Here is a 17,613-nt window from a genome sequence, read left to right as displayed (position 1 = left end):
TTCAGTTTCAACTGTTCTGCCTGCAGCTATGGAACTCTGACCTGTTCACCGGACGTTCTACCTGTCCCAGACCTGCTGTTTTCAACTCTCTAGAGACAGCAGAAGCGGTAGAGTTACTCTGAATGATCAGCTATGAAAAGCCAACTGACATTTACTCCTGAGGTGCTGACCTGTTGCACCCTCTACAACCACTGTGATTATTATTATTTGACCATGCTGGTCTTCTATGAACATTTGAACATCTTGGCCATGTTCTGTTATAATCTCCACCTGGCATAGCCAAAAGAGGACTGGCCACCCCTCATAGCCTGGTTCCTCTCTAGGTTTCTTCCTAGGTTCTGGCCTTTCTAGGGAGTTTTTCTACCCACCATGCTTCTGCATTGCTTGTTGTTTGGGGTTTTAGGCTGGGTTTCTGTACAGCACTTTGGGTTTCTGTACAGCAATTTGTGACATCAGCTGACGTAAGAAGGGCTTTACAAATAAATTTGATTGAGCAGATTTTAAGTTGAGAAAACATGATTAATCACATGGGAACCTATTTTTTCTTGGACTGATTCTATTTGATTTGTAGAATCCCACTGATATGCAGTTTTGTTTATTCTTCTGCTTATCATCACAGATGGACTGGCGTGCAATCTGTTTTGTATTTTCTCTTTTCATAATACGTCTTTGAAAGAATACCAATTTGAGTGTTTTGTGTGCTCTTTGTTTTGGGGCCCAAGGATGACACAACAAGAAATAGATTGAGCCTTGCCATTTGATATTTCACTTGAGAGCAGAGATGCAGCCAGGTGTACCACTTCAAATATCAGGGCTGAAAATAGGTAGCAGCTTGTATTTAGCCCAAAAGTTGAAGTGAACACTTCAACACTACTGACATTTTTTAAATGGATATGGAGCCACTCATGTTGGCCCATATACTGTAAAAGGGTGACAACACCATTTACCACACTCTGCCAGTAAGCACCCTTCCCAATACTCTTCAGCCAAATGATACCCATTTACACCTTCTCTATTTCCCCACGTTCTTTTTCTCTTTCCCTCTCCACATGTCTCTCACCTGTGAAAGGGATCACTTTATCTGTCGATTTGCTTTTTCTATCACAAACAGTGTGAAAATATCTCACACACATTTACCAGTGGAGTGGAACTGTTTTTTTCTCTCATTCTCGATCATCTATCTGGTATGTATTTGGTGACAGGTAGTCTACAGTAAGGTGATGTGTGTCCCTGTTTTGTTCTGTACTGTATCTCTGTAGCTGTAGGTGGTGTTATGTAACGAGCCGGATGTTTAATAAAATAATGAAGCCGTCGGGTAATGATCCAATAGATGCCTCTGGGTTCAAACAGGGTGAAAACATGGGCCTCGTTTGCTAGGTCATTCACAGTTCAACAATATCCATTCTTTAATAACATGATCTACGCTTCATAGAAACTCTGACCCCCGGGGCCGTGTTCAGGGAGAGTGTACTCCACATATTGTCTATGCTGTCTTCCCTGTGTCTCCGTCATATGCCTCGTATCACTCCATCCATCCATCTATCTCTCCATCCTGGTTACCTCTCTGGAGCTCCAATCGTAGGCCTGCACGCCAGAGATGAAGCCCACGAGAGCAGCACTCCCACTGGGACTGGTGCCGTCGAAGGTGACACTCAAGGGACACTCTGCAGAGGGTCGTGCCACTATCTCTCCCGAGAAACCCTTCTCACGCCAGAACGCCTGCAGCAGAGAGAGAAGAGAGGAGAGCGAGCGAGCGAGAGCGAGAGAGAGAGGGAATGACAGCTGGATGAGCTAGATGCACTTACCACACACAGATCGCCCCCGATGCACTGGCTAATAGTACACTTGAGGTCTGCGGTTTCCAAAATTAGTGGATTGTAAATGTGTTATGCTTGTTGGGATGAACTTCCATCTATTCAGAAGAGATTGTGCTGTTTTAAATGACTGTGTAAAACCACACTAATGATCATAGCAAAGTTCACACTTTATTTATCTTAGCGCAAAACACAACAAAAATGTAACAGATGCAGCACATCACTGAATCTAATATTCAAAATTCAAGTCAATCTCTATCCTTACTTTGGATGTTCAAATCCTGTCAGAGTGTTTTACCTTCAGCGTGGTTCTTTTTCCACATTTGTTATGTTACAGCATGAATTTAAAATGATTTAAATGGAGATTTTGTTTTACACTGGCCTACACACAAATATCTACAATATAAAAGTTGAATTATGTTTTTCAAAATTGTTACACAGCACAGGAAAAATCCTAGAGGAAAAGTTGGTTCAGTCTGCTTTCCAACAGAGGCTCAGAGATAAATTCACCTTTCAGTAAGACAATAACCTAAAACACAAGGCCAAATATACATTGGAGTTGCTTAACAAGACAACATTGAATGTTCCTGAGTGGCCTAGTTACAGTTTTGTCTCAAATTGGCTTGAAAATCTATGGCAAGACTTGAAAATGGCTGTCTAGCAATGATCAACAAACAACTTGACAGAGCTTGAAGATTTTTTAAAGAATACATTTTTCACATTACAAAGAATTTTGTGTAGATCGTTGACAAAAAGTGACAATTAAATCCATTTTAATCTCACTTTGAAAAACAACAAAATGTGGAAAAAAGTAAAGGGGTGTGAATACTTTCTGAAGGCACTGTAAAATGGATACTGACAATATACAGTGGGGAAAACAAGTATTTGATACACTGCTGATTTTGCAGGTTTTCCTACTTACAAAGCATGTAGAGGTCTGTCATTTTTTATCATAGGTACACTTCAACTGTGAGAGACGGAATCGAAAACAAAAATCCAGAAAATTACATTGTATGATTTTTAAGTAATTAATTTGCGTTTTATTGCATTACATAAGTATTTGATCACCTACCAACCAGTAAGAATTCCGGCTCTCACAGACCTGTTAGTTTTTCTTTAAGAATCCCACCTGTTCTCCACTCATTACCTGTATTAACTATTTGAACTTGTTACCTGTATAAAAGACACCTGTCCACACACTCAATCAAACAGACTCCAACCTCTCCACAATGGCCAAGACCAGAGAGCTGTGTAAGGACATCAGGGATAAAATTGTAGACCTGCACAAGGCTGGGATGAGCTACAGGACAATAGGCAAGCAGCTTGGTGAGAAGGCAACAACTGTTGGCACAATTATTAGAAAATGGAAGAAGTTCAAGATGACGGTCAATCACCCTCGGTCTGGGGCTCCATGCAAGATCTCACCTCGTGGGGCATCAATGATCATGAGGAAGGTGAGGGATCAGCCCAGAACTACACGGCAGGTCCTGGTCAATGACCTGAAGATAGCTGGGACCACAGTTTCAAAGCAAACCATTAGTAACACACTACGCCGTCATGGATTAAAATCCTGCAGCGCACGCAAGGTCTCCCTGCTCAAGCCTGCGCATGTCCAGGCCCGTCTGAAGTTTGCCAATGACCATCTGGATGATCCAGAGGAGGAATGGGAGGTCATGTGGTCTGATGAGACAAAAATAGAGCTTTTTGGTCTAAACTCCACTCGCTGTGTTTGGAGGAAGAAGAAGGATGAGTACAACCCCAAGAACACCATCCCAACCGTGAAGCATGGGGGTGGAAACATCATTCTTTGGGGATGCTTTTCTGCAAAGGGGACAGAACGACTGCACCGTATTGTGGGGAGGATCTGGAGAAGGTCTGTATGGAGGAGTTGGCCAAAATCCCTGCTGCAGTGTGTGCAAACCTGGTCAAGAACTACAGGAAACGTATGATCTCTGTAATTGCAAACAAAGGTTTCTGGTTTTCTGATGTATCAAATACTTATGTCATGCAATAAAATGCAAATTCATTACTTAAAAATCATACAATGTGATTTTCTGGATTTTTGTTTTAGATACCGTTTCTCACAGTTGAAGTGTAACTATGATACAAATTACACACCTCTACATGCTTTGTAATTAGGGAAACCTGCAAAATCAGCAGTGTATCAAATACTTGTTCTCCCCACTGTAGTTATGTGCTGACCTTATTGTTGATATTCCCTCTATGTTTACAGGTGCCCAAGAGATCCCACTATGTATATTATTATTATATTATACAACGGGTGGTTCTAATCCTGAATGCCGATTGGTTAAAACCGCATTCCAGCTGGTGTCTATCCCACAAGTTATAACCTGCTAAATCTATTATGTTAAAATGCTATTTACACAGTTCCATCTGATTGTGCAATCTACTGTCTTATCATTCCAGCCAGGCAATTTATAAACTTGATCTCCACTATAAAAAGCATCTAGAGATTATCTCACATTTATTTTAGACTAACATTTTGTTTTTAACAAATCATGTTCATATACAGTACACACTGAGGATATATTTTGAACATTATATGAGAAAAGCCTTGTTATTATCAATGTGTGTCAAGTCTCGTATGAGCCAAAGGTGTTAATAAATGGTGTTATTGACTGTGTGTGTGTGTGTGTGTGTGTGTGTGTGTGTGTGTGTGTGTGTGTGTGTGTGTGTGTGTGTGTGTGTGTGTGTGTGTGTGTGTGTGTGTGTGTGTGTGTGTGTGTGTTACTGACCATCTGGTAGGTGATGACAAACTTCATCAAGTGCCCAACAGGCATGTTCTGTGTGAGGTGTTCTCTCTGAATGGGTAGAGCAGGTTGGTAGTGGATCTTAGCTGGGGAGACGGAGAAATATATGGAGATTGGGTTCTCAGGAGAAAGGTGATGACTTGTCACTATGCTATAATTGACATCAGAGGGGAGAGAAAATATGCTGAATCGAGAGGTTGTGCCTCTCTGGGTTTTGGAAATCCTAATTCCGGTGGACAACATAGAAACAGTGGAGAGAAATGGACAATGGGACCAGTGAGAGAGAATAAGATAGTGACTGAAAATAGAGGTGTAGAGAATTAAGGGACAAAGATAGAGCGAGCGATACAAAAGGAAAAGAGAATACGAGAGTGAGAGAGTGAGAGCGAGAGGAGGAGAGGAATAGATAACACGCATCACTTTGGTTAACCCCTGTATTGATCAGAATGGGCTTTAGTTTTTGAATCATCGACCAGCACTCGGGTAAATTGGATACAATACCCCAGTGACTGCCTGCATGGCTATCTCAGAAATGGCCCTGCACAGAAAACCCCTGCGATTAAACACTGCTGGGCTGTCGGTTTGCCTTAAAACTGTGGATGCAGTAACCAGTAACGTTATTTACATTTCAAGATCCAACTTGTAGTGTTCCTTTGTAAAGACAGATTGAATAACTTCATCAGTATTGTACTGTCAAGGCTAGGGATATTGAATGTCTCTCACACACTGAGGAGAAGGCAGACAACATTGTCTGCTGTGTCACAAAAGCTTGTGTAAGATGGGAACTACTGTTCTTGAGCTGTCGTTGTCTGTCAGAAACTATAAATGAAGGCCCTTTCTGCTAACAAAACAAAATAATAAAACACAAGATTGAAAAGTGGGTTACACCTTCTCTGACATGAAAATGACAAGGAAATCAATATTTTGGTAAGGTTTTGTTACATTACAGACACATTTTGTTACATAACATCCTACATACCCCGTTATGACAATTCGGGGGGGAAAAAAGTTTTCGAGATTTTTGCAAATGATTATACATTACCGTTCAAAGATTAGGGGTCACTTAGAAATGTCCTTGTTTTTGAAAGAAAATACAATTTTTTGTACATTTAAATAACATCAAATTGATCAGAAATAAAGTGTTGACATTGTTAATGTTGTAAATGACTATTGTAGCTGGAATAGTTTTTATATTTTTTAGAAAACCCGTTTGCAATTATGTTAGCACAGCTGAAAACTGTTGTTCTGATTAAATAAGCAATACAACTGGCTTTCTTTAGACTAGTTGAGTATCTGGAGCATCAGTATTTGTGGGTTCAATTACAGGCTCAAAATGGCCCGAAACGAAGAACTTTCTTCTGAAACTCGTCAGTCTATTCTTGTTCTGAGAAATGAAGGCTATTCCATGCATGAAATGAGCAAGAAACTGAAAATCTCGTACAACGCTGTGTACTACTCCCTTCACAGAACAGCACAAACTGTCCCTAACCAGAATAGAAAGAGGAGTGGGAGGCCCTGGTGCACAGCTGAGCAAGAGGACAAGTACATCAGAGTATCTAGTTTGAGAAACAGACGCCTCACAAGCCTCACAAAACACCAGTCTCAACGTCAACAGTGAAGAGGCGACTCTGGGATGCTGGCCTTCTCCAACTCCTAAGACACCCTGATGTCATCAGATACGCGACACCGGGACAACTTCTATGGGCTCTATTCGTATCGTATCAAACGCAGTCTGTTTGTACAGTAAAATGTTTTTACAATTAATATATATACTTAATTCAATCATGAAGACCTCATTCTATCTTAGAGTCCTCACACGGGGCACCATAATGTTGTGTCTGTGACTATCATTAAATGTGAAGACTGTTATTTTCTCTATGTGTAATTATTACTACATGATTAAACTAGTAATGTAAACTTTAAATAACTAGGAAGTTGGGTCACCATGGGAAAATGTTTATAGAGTCTCTATTTCCCGAATCAACTCTTCAGATATTTTCACATCTTATTGATTAGTCTTCTATTAATGTATCATTACTACCTCATCAGTTCTCATTACTGAACGTCGCAAACCCTTGGATATCTGCACAAACCCTAGCCTAAATGATGAATCAGCAACATACAAAATACATAACAAACTAACAGTAGATATTGGTTACTAACACAATGCATTTATAAGTCCCTAGTGGGCTAAACCAGTATGATGGCTTAGTAGACAAAGGAAAGGGGGTGTGGGATGCTCAAGAGCGGGAAACTTATAGCTAATAACAACACTCATAGAAATTGCTAATACTTTACATGAACGACCGCTCATTCAAAAATAAATTGCAATTTACATATTTACGAGTGTATGTCTTGTTGTCTCTCCCTGTGGTCGCCCGACCGTCTGCTGAAGAGTCAATCGACAGAAAGTCTCTGGTTGTGTTCATAATGGATACGTCAGGCATACAGATGGTTGTTGCATAGAATAGATGCCGGTATTGTCGGTATTCTCCTACTACACTTATGTAATTTCCAGCTGCAGACTAGTAATTATACGTCTAGGGGTTACTCTTATTCTGCAGTGATCGATAGTCTCAGAGTTGAACCATTTCAAGCCGTGTAGCCAAAACTACAGCTGTCTGGTCGCCGTGGTCTATAGAGTTGTAGTTCTTAACCATGTCAACATATAGCGTCAGCTCCATATTTTCTGGTCTAATGGTCTATTGAATTGTAGCCATTCCAATGTGGGGACTCCGTCCCGGCGTTCTCTGACTTAATGTAAATTTAGTTGGAAGTGGTTTTATACTCCGTGGGAAAAGGCGGTCCATGACGCCAACGTGGGCGTGGCCAATTATTTTTTAAACTTTATATGCAAACCCATATTTTCTCATTTAGAAGGTTAACATCACATTACATCTTTTCACAAGTTGTTTCATGTTTAATCACATACGTTTCACAATATTTAGATGTAAACCTGACAGCTGGATAATGTACACTTTAAGAGATACAGTTATATGTGTTTCCTGTCCTTCATGAGATCACCAAATGAAACACACTTGTCATGACTGCCCCTTAAGTGTCCACAGCCCCCTCCCACATTCTCAAAAATATAAATATTGTTGAATTATTCAAACTTTTGATGTCCAAGTGTCTCTCTGTGTTCCACAGTTTACATTCCAATCTTGACCACTACAGAGACTAGGGACAGCGTATTTTATGACTGACCATAAAACAGCCGACTTCCCGCTCTCCCTCTCTGCTCTACAGAGCAGACCCACTGTAACCTGATCCTTCAGATCGTCACAGGAGTTATGACACAACTGTACTAGTTGTTCAGGCTCTGGTCTTGTCCCATCTTGATTACTGTCTGGTAATACGGTCAAGTGCAGCAAAGAAACACCTGGCAAAGCTGCAGCTGGCTCAAAACAGAGCAACATGCCTATAACTGCACATACAGTATTTCCTGATTGAGTGTTGACGAGAGATTAAATGCTTCTCTTCTAGTTTTTATGAGAAATAATAATGCCATGAAAATTCCAGATTGTCTGCATAATGAGATGTACGACAAGCATGTGTCCACATACTTTTGGTCATGTAGTGTATATCTATGTCCCAAATGGCACTCTATCCAATATTTAGTGCACTACTTTTGACCAGAGCCCATAGGGCCCACTATATAGCGAATAGGGTGCCATATAGGATCTAGGCTATGAATAAAAATTGTCCTTCAATATAGAATGGTTATTAATGCTTTTCCATGTCATAGTCTACAGAGACATGTCAATGTGTGAAGTGTGATGTGACAGCCAAACACACTATAAATACATTTTCCATTTAAATTCAGCGTTAGTGAATGTGTGACACTTTCTAAATGTCTATTTTTTTTCTAAACTCTACTTTTTGAACGAGCTGATTAACTTATTCAACAAGGTTATTCCAAAGGTATTGTATTCATGATGCATTTATGTATTTATGACTCACAAGTCCATGCTTCATTGGCAGATGGTGTAAAGACGGATAACTGGGGATGAATGTACCTTTGTAGCACCATGGTAATAACAATGATTTCATGAGTAAAGTGAGAATGGGCACAGAATGGGCTGATTACACATGCTACATACTGGCACAATTGCTTTCGATCATTCATTCGTCTCCTGATTAATTCATTCCTTGATGGCTACCTCATTGAAATTGCAATAAGCGTTTTAAATTCTCTATTCAGTATTCTACTTGTCTCAAGAACACAGATACACGGTTGTGATCTGGTCAATTGTTATGGTGTGAAAATTACAGTGCTGTGTAGTAAGACAAAGCAAAATTATTAGTTAGTTACTATCCCCACTGCAATATTGTATTGTAAATGCAATGAACCCACTTCTTATACTCAATTACATTCACAACCACGTCCATTGCCATAGACCAAGGATTAAGCATCAGGGGACAGGAAATGGGTCCAGTGTTTACAATAGAGTATTGCAGTGGGGCTTTATGGGTCAAGTCTGGGCCTGTGATCATGTGACTGCAGGTTTACAACTACATTCAGGTATTGGAGGTGCTTTAGTCTTGGTCTTATTACACAGCACTGTAATGTTCAAACCATGGCTGGCACACCAGAGAGCTGGAGAGGAGAGTGGACGGACAGGTTTTAGTTCCAATCAGACACTTAAATGCATGATTTAACTAATCATCTTGCCACCTAAACTCACGGGCGGACACTATAAAATAGGACAATAAAGAGTTTGATTAGTTCAACCGGGTGTTTTAATGCCTGGCCGGGGGAGAGGACTGCAGGAGCTATGAGCTACTGTACAGTCGTGGCCAAAAGTTTTGAGAATGACACAAATATTAATTTCCACGAAGTTTGCCGCTTCAATGTCTTTAGATATTTTTATCAGATGTTACTATGGAATACTGAAGTATAATTACAAGCATTTCATAAGCGTCAAAGGCTTTTATTGACAATTACATGAAGTTGATGCCAAGAGTCAATATTTGCAGAGTTGACCCTTATTTTTCAAGACCTCAGCAATCCGCCCTGGCATGCTGTCAATCCACATCCTGACTAATGGCAGCCCATTCTTGCATAATCAATGCTTGAAGTTTGTCAGAATGTTTTGGGTTTTTGTTTGTCCACCCGCCTCTTGAGGATTGACCACAAGTTCTCAATGGGATTAAGGTCTGGGGAGTTTCATGGCCATGGACCCAAAATATCAAGGTTTTGTTCCCCGAGCCACTTAGTTATCACGCTCTCTCACTTTTGCCTTATGGCAAGGTGCTCCATCATGCTGGAAAAGGCATTGTTCGTCACCAAACTGTTCCTGGATGGTTGGGAGAAGTTGCTCTCAGGGGATGTGTTGGTACCATTCTTTATTCATAGCTGTCTTCTAAGGCAAAATTGTGAGTGAGCCCACTCCCTTGGCTGAGAAGCAACCCCACACATGAATGGTCTCAGGATGCTTTACTGTTAGCATGACACAGGGCTGATGGTAGCGCTCACCTTGTCTTCTCTGGACAAGCTTTTTTCTGGATGCCCCAAACAATCGTAAAGGGGATTCATCAGAGAAAATGACTTTGCCCCATTCCTCAGCAGTCCAATCCCTGTACCAGAATATCAGTCTGTCCCTGATGTTTTTCCTGGAGAGAAGTGGCTTCTTTGCTGCTTTTCTTGACACCAGGTCATCCTCCAAAAGTCTTCGCCTCACTGTGCGTGCAGATGCACTCACACCTGCCTGCTGCCATTCCTGAGCAAGCTCTGTAGTGGTGGGGCCCCGATCCCGCAGCTGAATCAACTTTAGAAGACGGTCCTGGCGCTTGCTGGACTTTCTTGGGCGCCCTGAAGCCTTCTTCACAACAATTGAACCGCTCTCCTTGAAGTTCTTGATGATCTGATAAATGGTTGATTTTGGTGCAATCTTACTGGCAGCAATATCCTTGCCTGTGAAGCCCTTTTTGTGCAAAGCAATGATGACGGCACGTGAGGAAGAACAATGATTCCAAGCACCACCCTCCTTTTGAAACTTCCAGTCAGCTATTCAAACTCAATCAGCATGACAGAGTGATCTCCAGCCTTGTCCTCGTCAACACTCACACATGTGTTAACAAGAGAATCACTGACATGATGTCAGCTGGTCCTTATGTGGCAGGGCTGAAATGCAGTGGAAATGTTTTTTGGGGATTCAGTTCATTTGCATGGCAAATAGGGACTTTCAATTCATTGCAATTCATCTGATCACTCTTCATAACACTCTGGAGTATATACAAATTGCCATCATACAAACAGAGGCAGCAGACTTTGTGAAAATGAATATTTGTGTCATTCTCAAAACTCTTGGCCACGACTGTACAGCCCTGGAGACAAGGGATGTCTGTGTCTCTCTGGGCTTACCACACAGATCCAAGAGATTACTTCTAAAATGGGTGACAGAATTTTCCTTGGGGTACATTTTGCTCGGATCGGTAGAGGCCTATCACTCTAATCCAACAGTGACAGTCGATCATTGCTGACTGTCGTTCCAGTAATACTGTCTGCCAGTCTAGACACACACCTCATCTTTAGAAGGTAGTCTTCTGCTCCACTGGCTCCCTAAACCTGACTCATTGTGACTCCGTTTTCCCTCAGCTAATATTCACTGCAGTCTGTTATCACTCTGTCTCTAGCCTGTCTCTCATTCTCTCTCTCTCTCTCTCCTCTCCCTTATATTCTCTCTCTCTCTCTCTCTCTCTCTCTCTCTTTCTCTCTCTCTCGCTCTCTCACTAATTAATTATCTCCTTAATGTTTTTCTATCCTGATCACTGGCACATCGGTCTCTCCAGTTCCTCTTTTGACAGTGACCTGTGAAACAGAACTGCGATCTAACCGTAGCCTCCGGCAAAGGGTGCTCTAGGATTTTATACTGCTCCTTTTCTATCTCCAACTTTGTTGCTACATTCTCGCAGGGTCCAGAAGAAAAGCGATAAGAAACTGGAGTGAAATACAGCACAAATGCAGTCAAGTACCAGTATGTCCTTTTCTTAACTACAATGCAATGTAATAAACTGATAACCAAATCCGATTTCAAAGGTTTAATCTCCCGGAGAGATTAATATCTACTGTATATTTTTTTCAATCACTTCAACTTCACTTCAACGCAATAACTCCTAGTTTCAGTGCAATACCAAATAAGTCATGATTTAGTCTTATACACACCGTGTCTGAAAGCCTTTCAGCCTGCTGGATGAGGCTTGGGTCATAGTGGGCAAATCAATGCTAATGCATTTCTTACCTATTTTCCTACAGTGTAAACAAGCCATATGAATTAACTATGAGTGGCAGATCTGTCGGGTCCTGTGCCATTGCCCTAGCCTGCTGTCATTAGAAAAGCTCCTCTTGGAGAGGGGAGAAGATAGATGGCAATATCAGGCGCTGTGCCGCTTGGCTGCCAGTCAAGTCCAATTGCATCCATTTGAAATTCCAGTTTAGTCAGGTAGAACTATACTTAGAGGAAGATGCCTTATTGCCCAGAACCTAATTTCACCCATGTAGAGTGCACCTTAATTCACCCACATCCACAACAGAAAATAAACACACATACACACACAAAGGAGCGCACGTACACACATACAAACAAATGTAGACACACACAAACATACATGCAGGCATGAAGACACACATGGCCCGGTGCACACATGCACACACACTAAAGCACGCACATACTGTACACATTCACACATGCACACACACACAAACAGCTGCCATGCTCAAAGCGACCTAGCTACTTCTCAAACACATAATCACACACACACACACACACACACACACACACACAAACACACACACACACACACACACACACACACACACACACAGAGACTCAAGTATATATTCAAACAAAATTCTAATTTAGGACATGGACAGCTGTGTGTATTGTAGAGTAGAACAGTTCTAGAAATGAAGATCAAATTAACTCTATTGAGTCATACTGCAGGCATTTTCTAAGAGTGATAGCAAGAGAGTAGTTTTGAGGTTGACAACAACAAAACAATGACTTGGCATGTATAATACACTTTGAAGCAAATAAAACATTTAGAGTATGAAAATGAATATGTAGCAATGTTCTGAAAAGCCAAGACACAGCCAAAACTCTCCTATCCTGGCTCCACAATCTTCCGCAGAGTGAAATAATACGCAGTCAAGCCCAACAGTTCATAAATCATTGAGATGGCTGAGAAACAGGCAAAAAGGACAACTCCACTCATTATAAAAGATAGATGGATGGCGGAATAAATCGTACAGCCGCCAAGACATGACGGACCAGAGAACACACAACTCTAAGACAGAGTGCCAGAGAAGGGCTGACTGTGTGTGTGTGTGTGTGTGTGTGTGTGTGTGTGTGTGTGTGTGTGTGTGTGTGTGTGTGTGTGTGTGTGTGTGTGTGTGTGTGTGTGTGTGTGTGTTTGTGTGTGTATGTCTGACTTTATTTGAGGGTTATGTACTATTCATCGTGGCTCTATACAGATACAAGGCCTGTGTGTGAATGTGTGTGGGTGAGCGTGTGAGTCGGCCTTGCACAACATCAAATCAAATCAAAATGTATTTGTCACATGAGCCAAATACAACAGGTGTAGTAGACGTTACAGTGAAATGAGTACTTAGAAGCCCTTAACCAACAATGCAGTTTGAAGAAAATACCTAAAAAAATGCAAATAGTCTGGGTAGCCATTAGATTAGGTGTTCAGGAGTCTTATGGCTTGGGGGTAGAAGCTGTTTAGAAGCCTCTTGGACCTAGACATGGCGGTCCGGTACCGTTTGCCATGCGGTAGCAGAGAGAACAGTCTATGACTAGGGTGGCTGGTGTCTTTGACAATTGTTAGGGCCTTCCTCTGACACCGCCTGGTATAGGTCCTGGATGGCAGGAAGCTTGGCCCCAGTGATGTACTGGGCCGTACGCACTACCCTCTGTAGTGCCTTGCTGTCGGAGGCCGAGCAGTTGCCATACCAGGCAGTGATGCAACCCGTCAGGATGCTCTCGATGGTGCAGCTGTAAACCTTTTGAGGACCTGAGGAACCATGCCAAATCTTTCAGTCTCCTGAGGGGGAATAGGTTTTGTCCTGCCCTCTTCACAACTGTCTTGGTGTGTTTGGACCATGTTAGTTTGTTGGTGATGTGGACACCAAGGAACTTGAAGCTCTCAACCTGCTCCACTACAGACCCGTTGATGAGAATGGGTGTGTGTGCTCAAACCTCCTTTTCCTGTAGTCCACAATCATCTACTTGGTCTTGATCACGTTGAGGGAGAGGTTGTTGTCCTTGCACCACACGGTCAGGTCTCTGACCTCCTCCCTATAGGCTGTCTCATCGTTGCCGGTGATCAGGCCTACCACTGTTGTGTCATCAGCAAACTTAATGATGAATGATGGTGTTGGAGTCGTGCCTGGCCGTGCAGTCATGAGTGAACAGGGAGTACAGGAGGGGACTGAGCACGCACCCTGAGGGGCCCCCGTGTTGAGGATCAGGGTGCCGGATGTGTTGTTACCTACCCTTACCACCTGGGACGGCCCGTCAGAAAGTATAGGATCCAGTTGCAGAGAGGTGTTTAGTCCCAGGGTCCTTAGCTTAGTGATGAGCTTTGAGGGCACTATGGTGTTGAATGCTGAGCTGTAGTCAATGAATTGCATTCTCACATAGGTGTTCCTTTTGTCCAGGTGGGAAAGGGTAGTGTTGAGCGCAATAGAGATTGCATCATCTGTGGAGCTGTTGGTGCGGGCACAGGGACTATGGGGGTCTCCTTGAAACTTGTTGGTATTACAGACTCAGACAGGGAGAGGTTGAAAATGTCAGTGAAGACACTTGACAGTTAGTCAGCGCATGATCGGACTACACGTCCGGGTAATGCATCTGGCCAAGCGGCCTTGTGAATGTTGACCAGTTAAAAGGTCTTACTCACATTGGCTGCAGAGAGCGTGATCACACAGTCATCCGGAACAGCTGATGCTCTCATATGCATGTTTCAGTGTTACTTGCCTCGAAGCGAGCATAGAAGTTATTTAGCTCGTCTGGTAAGCGCCAGCTCTACCATTTAGCTCAGTGGAAATGTTGCCTGTAATCCATGGCTTCTGGTTGAGGTATGTACGTACAGTCACTGTGGGGACGACGTCCTCGATGCACTTATTGATAAAAGCCAGTGAATGATGTGGTGTACTCCTCAATGCCATTGGAAGAATCTCGGAACATATTCCAATCTGTGCAAGCAAAACAGTCCCCGGACACTTGGAGCACCGCTTCTGGTTGAGCGGATTCCTGTTTGCTTATGTTAAGATGGAATACAGCTCATTGAGTGTGGTTTTAGTTCCAGCCTCGGTCTGTGGTGGTATGTAGACAGCTAAAAATACAGATGGAAACTCTCTAGGTAGATAGTGTGGTCTAAAGCTTATCATGAGATGCAAAATCTTGACACTTCCTTAGATATCCTGCACCAGCTATTGTTTACAAATATGCATAGGCCCCCGCCCCATGTCTTACCAGAGGCTGCTGTTCTATCCTGCCGATAGAGTGTATAACCCGCAGCTGTATGTTCTTAATGTCGTCGTTCAGCCATGACTTGGTGAAACATACGATATTACAGTTTTTAATATCCCATTGATAGGTTATACATGCTTTCATTTCCTCCCATTAATCTTCCAGCGATTGAACGTTAGCTAGCAGAACGGAAGGCAAGGGCAGATTAGCCACTCGTTGCCTGATCCTCACAAGTCATTCTGATCTCTTTCTGCAAAACCTACGCTTCCTTTTCCAGTGAATCACATAGATTTGGGCCTGGTCGGGTGACTATAGTATATCTGTTACGACTTCTACAAATGGTGCGGTGGAGAAGTCAAACGCAGAGAGCAGGTAATGTCGTACGTGAATCTATTTATTCCAACGACAGCGGAGACATGGACATGCCAACACTAGGGCGTAAGAAACCACCCGTCCAAAATACACAAGACTAAAACTGTCCGGAAAATAATGAGAATACACTTATACACCAACACCAAAATAACAGAGAACAAGCCCGCACAAATACCCAGCGGGCCTAGTGCCCTTAAATAGCCTACAAACAAACACTAACTCAAAACAGGTGTACCCAATTAAACCCAATAAACAGAAACAAACGGAAAGGGAATCGATGGCAGCTAATAGGCCGGCGACGACGACCGCCGAGCGCAGCCCGAACAGGAAGAGGCACCATCTTCGGCGAGATTCGTGAAAATATCCCTCGTGTCCGACTCATTGAAGAAGAACTCCGAGTACAATTTGAGGTGAGAAATCCCAGTTCTGATGTCCAAACGCTTTTTTCGGTCATAAGAGACTGTAGCAGCAACATTACGTACAAAACAAGTTATGAACAATGCGAAAAACCAAATAAAATAGTATGGTTGGTTAAGAGCCGACTTTAATCAGAACCTTGCTCCTTGCCAAGGTCAGCTTTATGCCAAGATCTGTCCATACCCAGCTTCCTCTGACTGGAAATGCCAGGGTAGTTTCCAGGGCACACAAATGACTTTATGCGTCACTCACTTATTTTATTTATCCTTCACCCCTCTTTTTGAATAGACATCTAAATTACTGCACAGGCTCTGGTTTTAAGAGTCCCTGTCACCTGTCAGGCTGCCTCCATAGCTGATTCAGAGTCAGCAGGCCACTGGCAACAGAGACCAGCCAATCCCTGCTGCATAATTCAATGCTGTTCCCAGATCTGTCTCATTAAGTGTCCTGGCTGGGGTCCATGGCTCCAGCAGAAGGTTCTATGCGTTCTCTGGTTTCTTGGTACCGGGCAGTGGGGCCATGCCTTCATCCCTCCATTCCTCCATCCCACCTCCTAAGTATGAGTACTGGAATCAGGGTCTTGTCATATCTGCTTGGCTGCCCTGTTCAACACACTTTAATGGCTTGCCTTTGAGTTTCTGTGTCAGTGGTTATTTCATTAGAGGAGTGATGAAGTGGGGTGACAGAGGTGGGGTGACAGAGGTGGGGCGACAGAGGTGGGGCGACAGAGGTGGGGTGACAGAGTTGGGGCGACAGAGGTGGGGCGACTGAGGTGGGGCGACAGAAATGGGACGACAGAGGTGGGACACACACACACACTGACCTGCCAGGTGAGGAGGGCAGGTGACAATCACTGCTCTGCACAGGTAGGAGTGGGTGGCTGTCATCACCTTGGCCTGCTCAGCGTCCTGTGGGACAGACACACAAATGCATGTACTGTACATGAACACGCACACACACACAGACAAATCAAATCACAAACACATATAATAGTGTGTACATCTACAGCATACAGTGTACTATACAGCACCGTAGCTGTGACAGACAGGCAGCAGTAGTATTCCTCTCCAGTAAGCCAGGCCAGACCAAACCAGGCAGCACTCCGGGGGCTATCTGCTCTGAGGAGCCCATTGAGATGACCAGCACAGAGATATGGAGGCACAGTGGATTTTATAGATGGCCCTGGAGGGCAGGGCCCCAGTGAGAAATATAATAGTGCCGTCCATTATGGATGACCAAAACTCTGGACACTCCGGGGAAGCCAATATGTTCTTATTAAGGGAGAACGCTGTGGGGCCAGCAGTGTAAAGCCAAGTGGTACCATGGTCATGCAGCACAGAGGACATAAAAGGAATCATTGAGTTGTTTTGAAAGCCTCATTAGGGTGGTGCATTTATATGGTCCTTTTACCTTGTAAATAATCAAGTGTTTTGTCATTTTAACCTTTTAAATAATCACATTTTTCGAGAATGGCTATTAGATGTTCTTTTTAACCTATCACGTAAGCAAGGTATATTTTGGTCTCTATTATCCTTTTTATAGATAGGGTAATTTCCTGTAAACTGCCTTTCATCTACAGTAACTAGCCAAATGTATAACCTTTTATCCACTTCCACCATGTACACAAACACTCAAAGGTCACAGTGTCTCCACTCAATAGGCTAACACACATCTCCAGTGAAGCAATGCAATGCCAGTGCTCCGTGGTGCCCCTCAGAAGCATGAGAAAGAGAGAGAGAGAGAGAGAGAGAGAGAAAGAGA

The 17,613-nt window shown here is 42.9% G+C and overlaps 1 protein-coding gene across 2 annotated transcripts in view; it reads right to left on the bottom strand.

Moving 5' to 3' along the window:
* si:ch211-127i16.2 (probable flavin-containing monoamine oxidase A) overlaps window positions 1-17,613 on the bottom strand; it is a 39,678-nt gene that overhangs the window by 15,137 nt on the left and 6,928 nt on the right. For both annotated transcript variants that reach the window (XM_029653100.2, XM_029653094.2), the window contains exons 7-9: window positions 16,676-16,760; window positions 4,571-4,671; window positions 1,561-1,719 (exon numbers count right to left, since the gene is read on the bottom strand). In XM_029653100.2, coding sequence (XP_029508960.2) covers window positions 1,561-1,719; window positions 4,571-4,671; window positions 16,676-16,760 — 345 coding nt within the window. The remainder of the gene's footprint in view (window positions 1-1,560; window positions 1,720-4,570; window positions 4,672-16,675; window positions 16,761-17,613) is intronic.

The sequence above is a fragment of the Oncorhynchus nerka genome, linkage group LG4 (genome assembly GCF_034236695.1).
Source record: "Oncorhynchus nerka isolate Pitt River linkage group LG4, Oner_Uvic_2.0, whole genome shotgun sequence".
Lineage (NCBI taxonomy): Eukaryota > Metazoa > Chordata > Actinopteri > Salmoniformes > Salmonidae > Oncorhynchus > Oncorhynchus nerka.
This window is presented reverse-complemented; position numbering and strand designations above follow the sequence as displayed.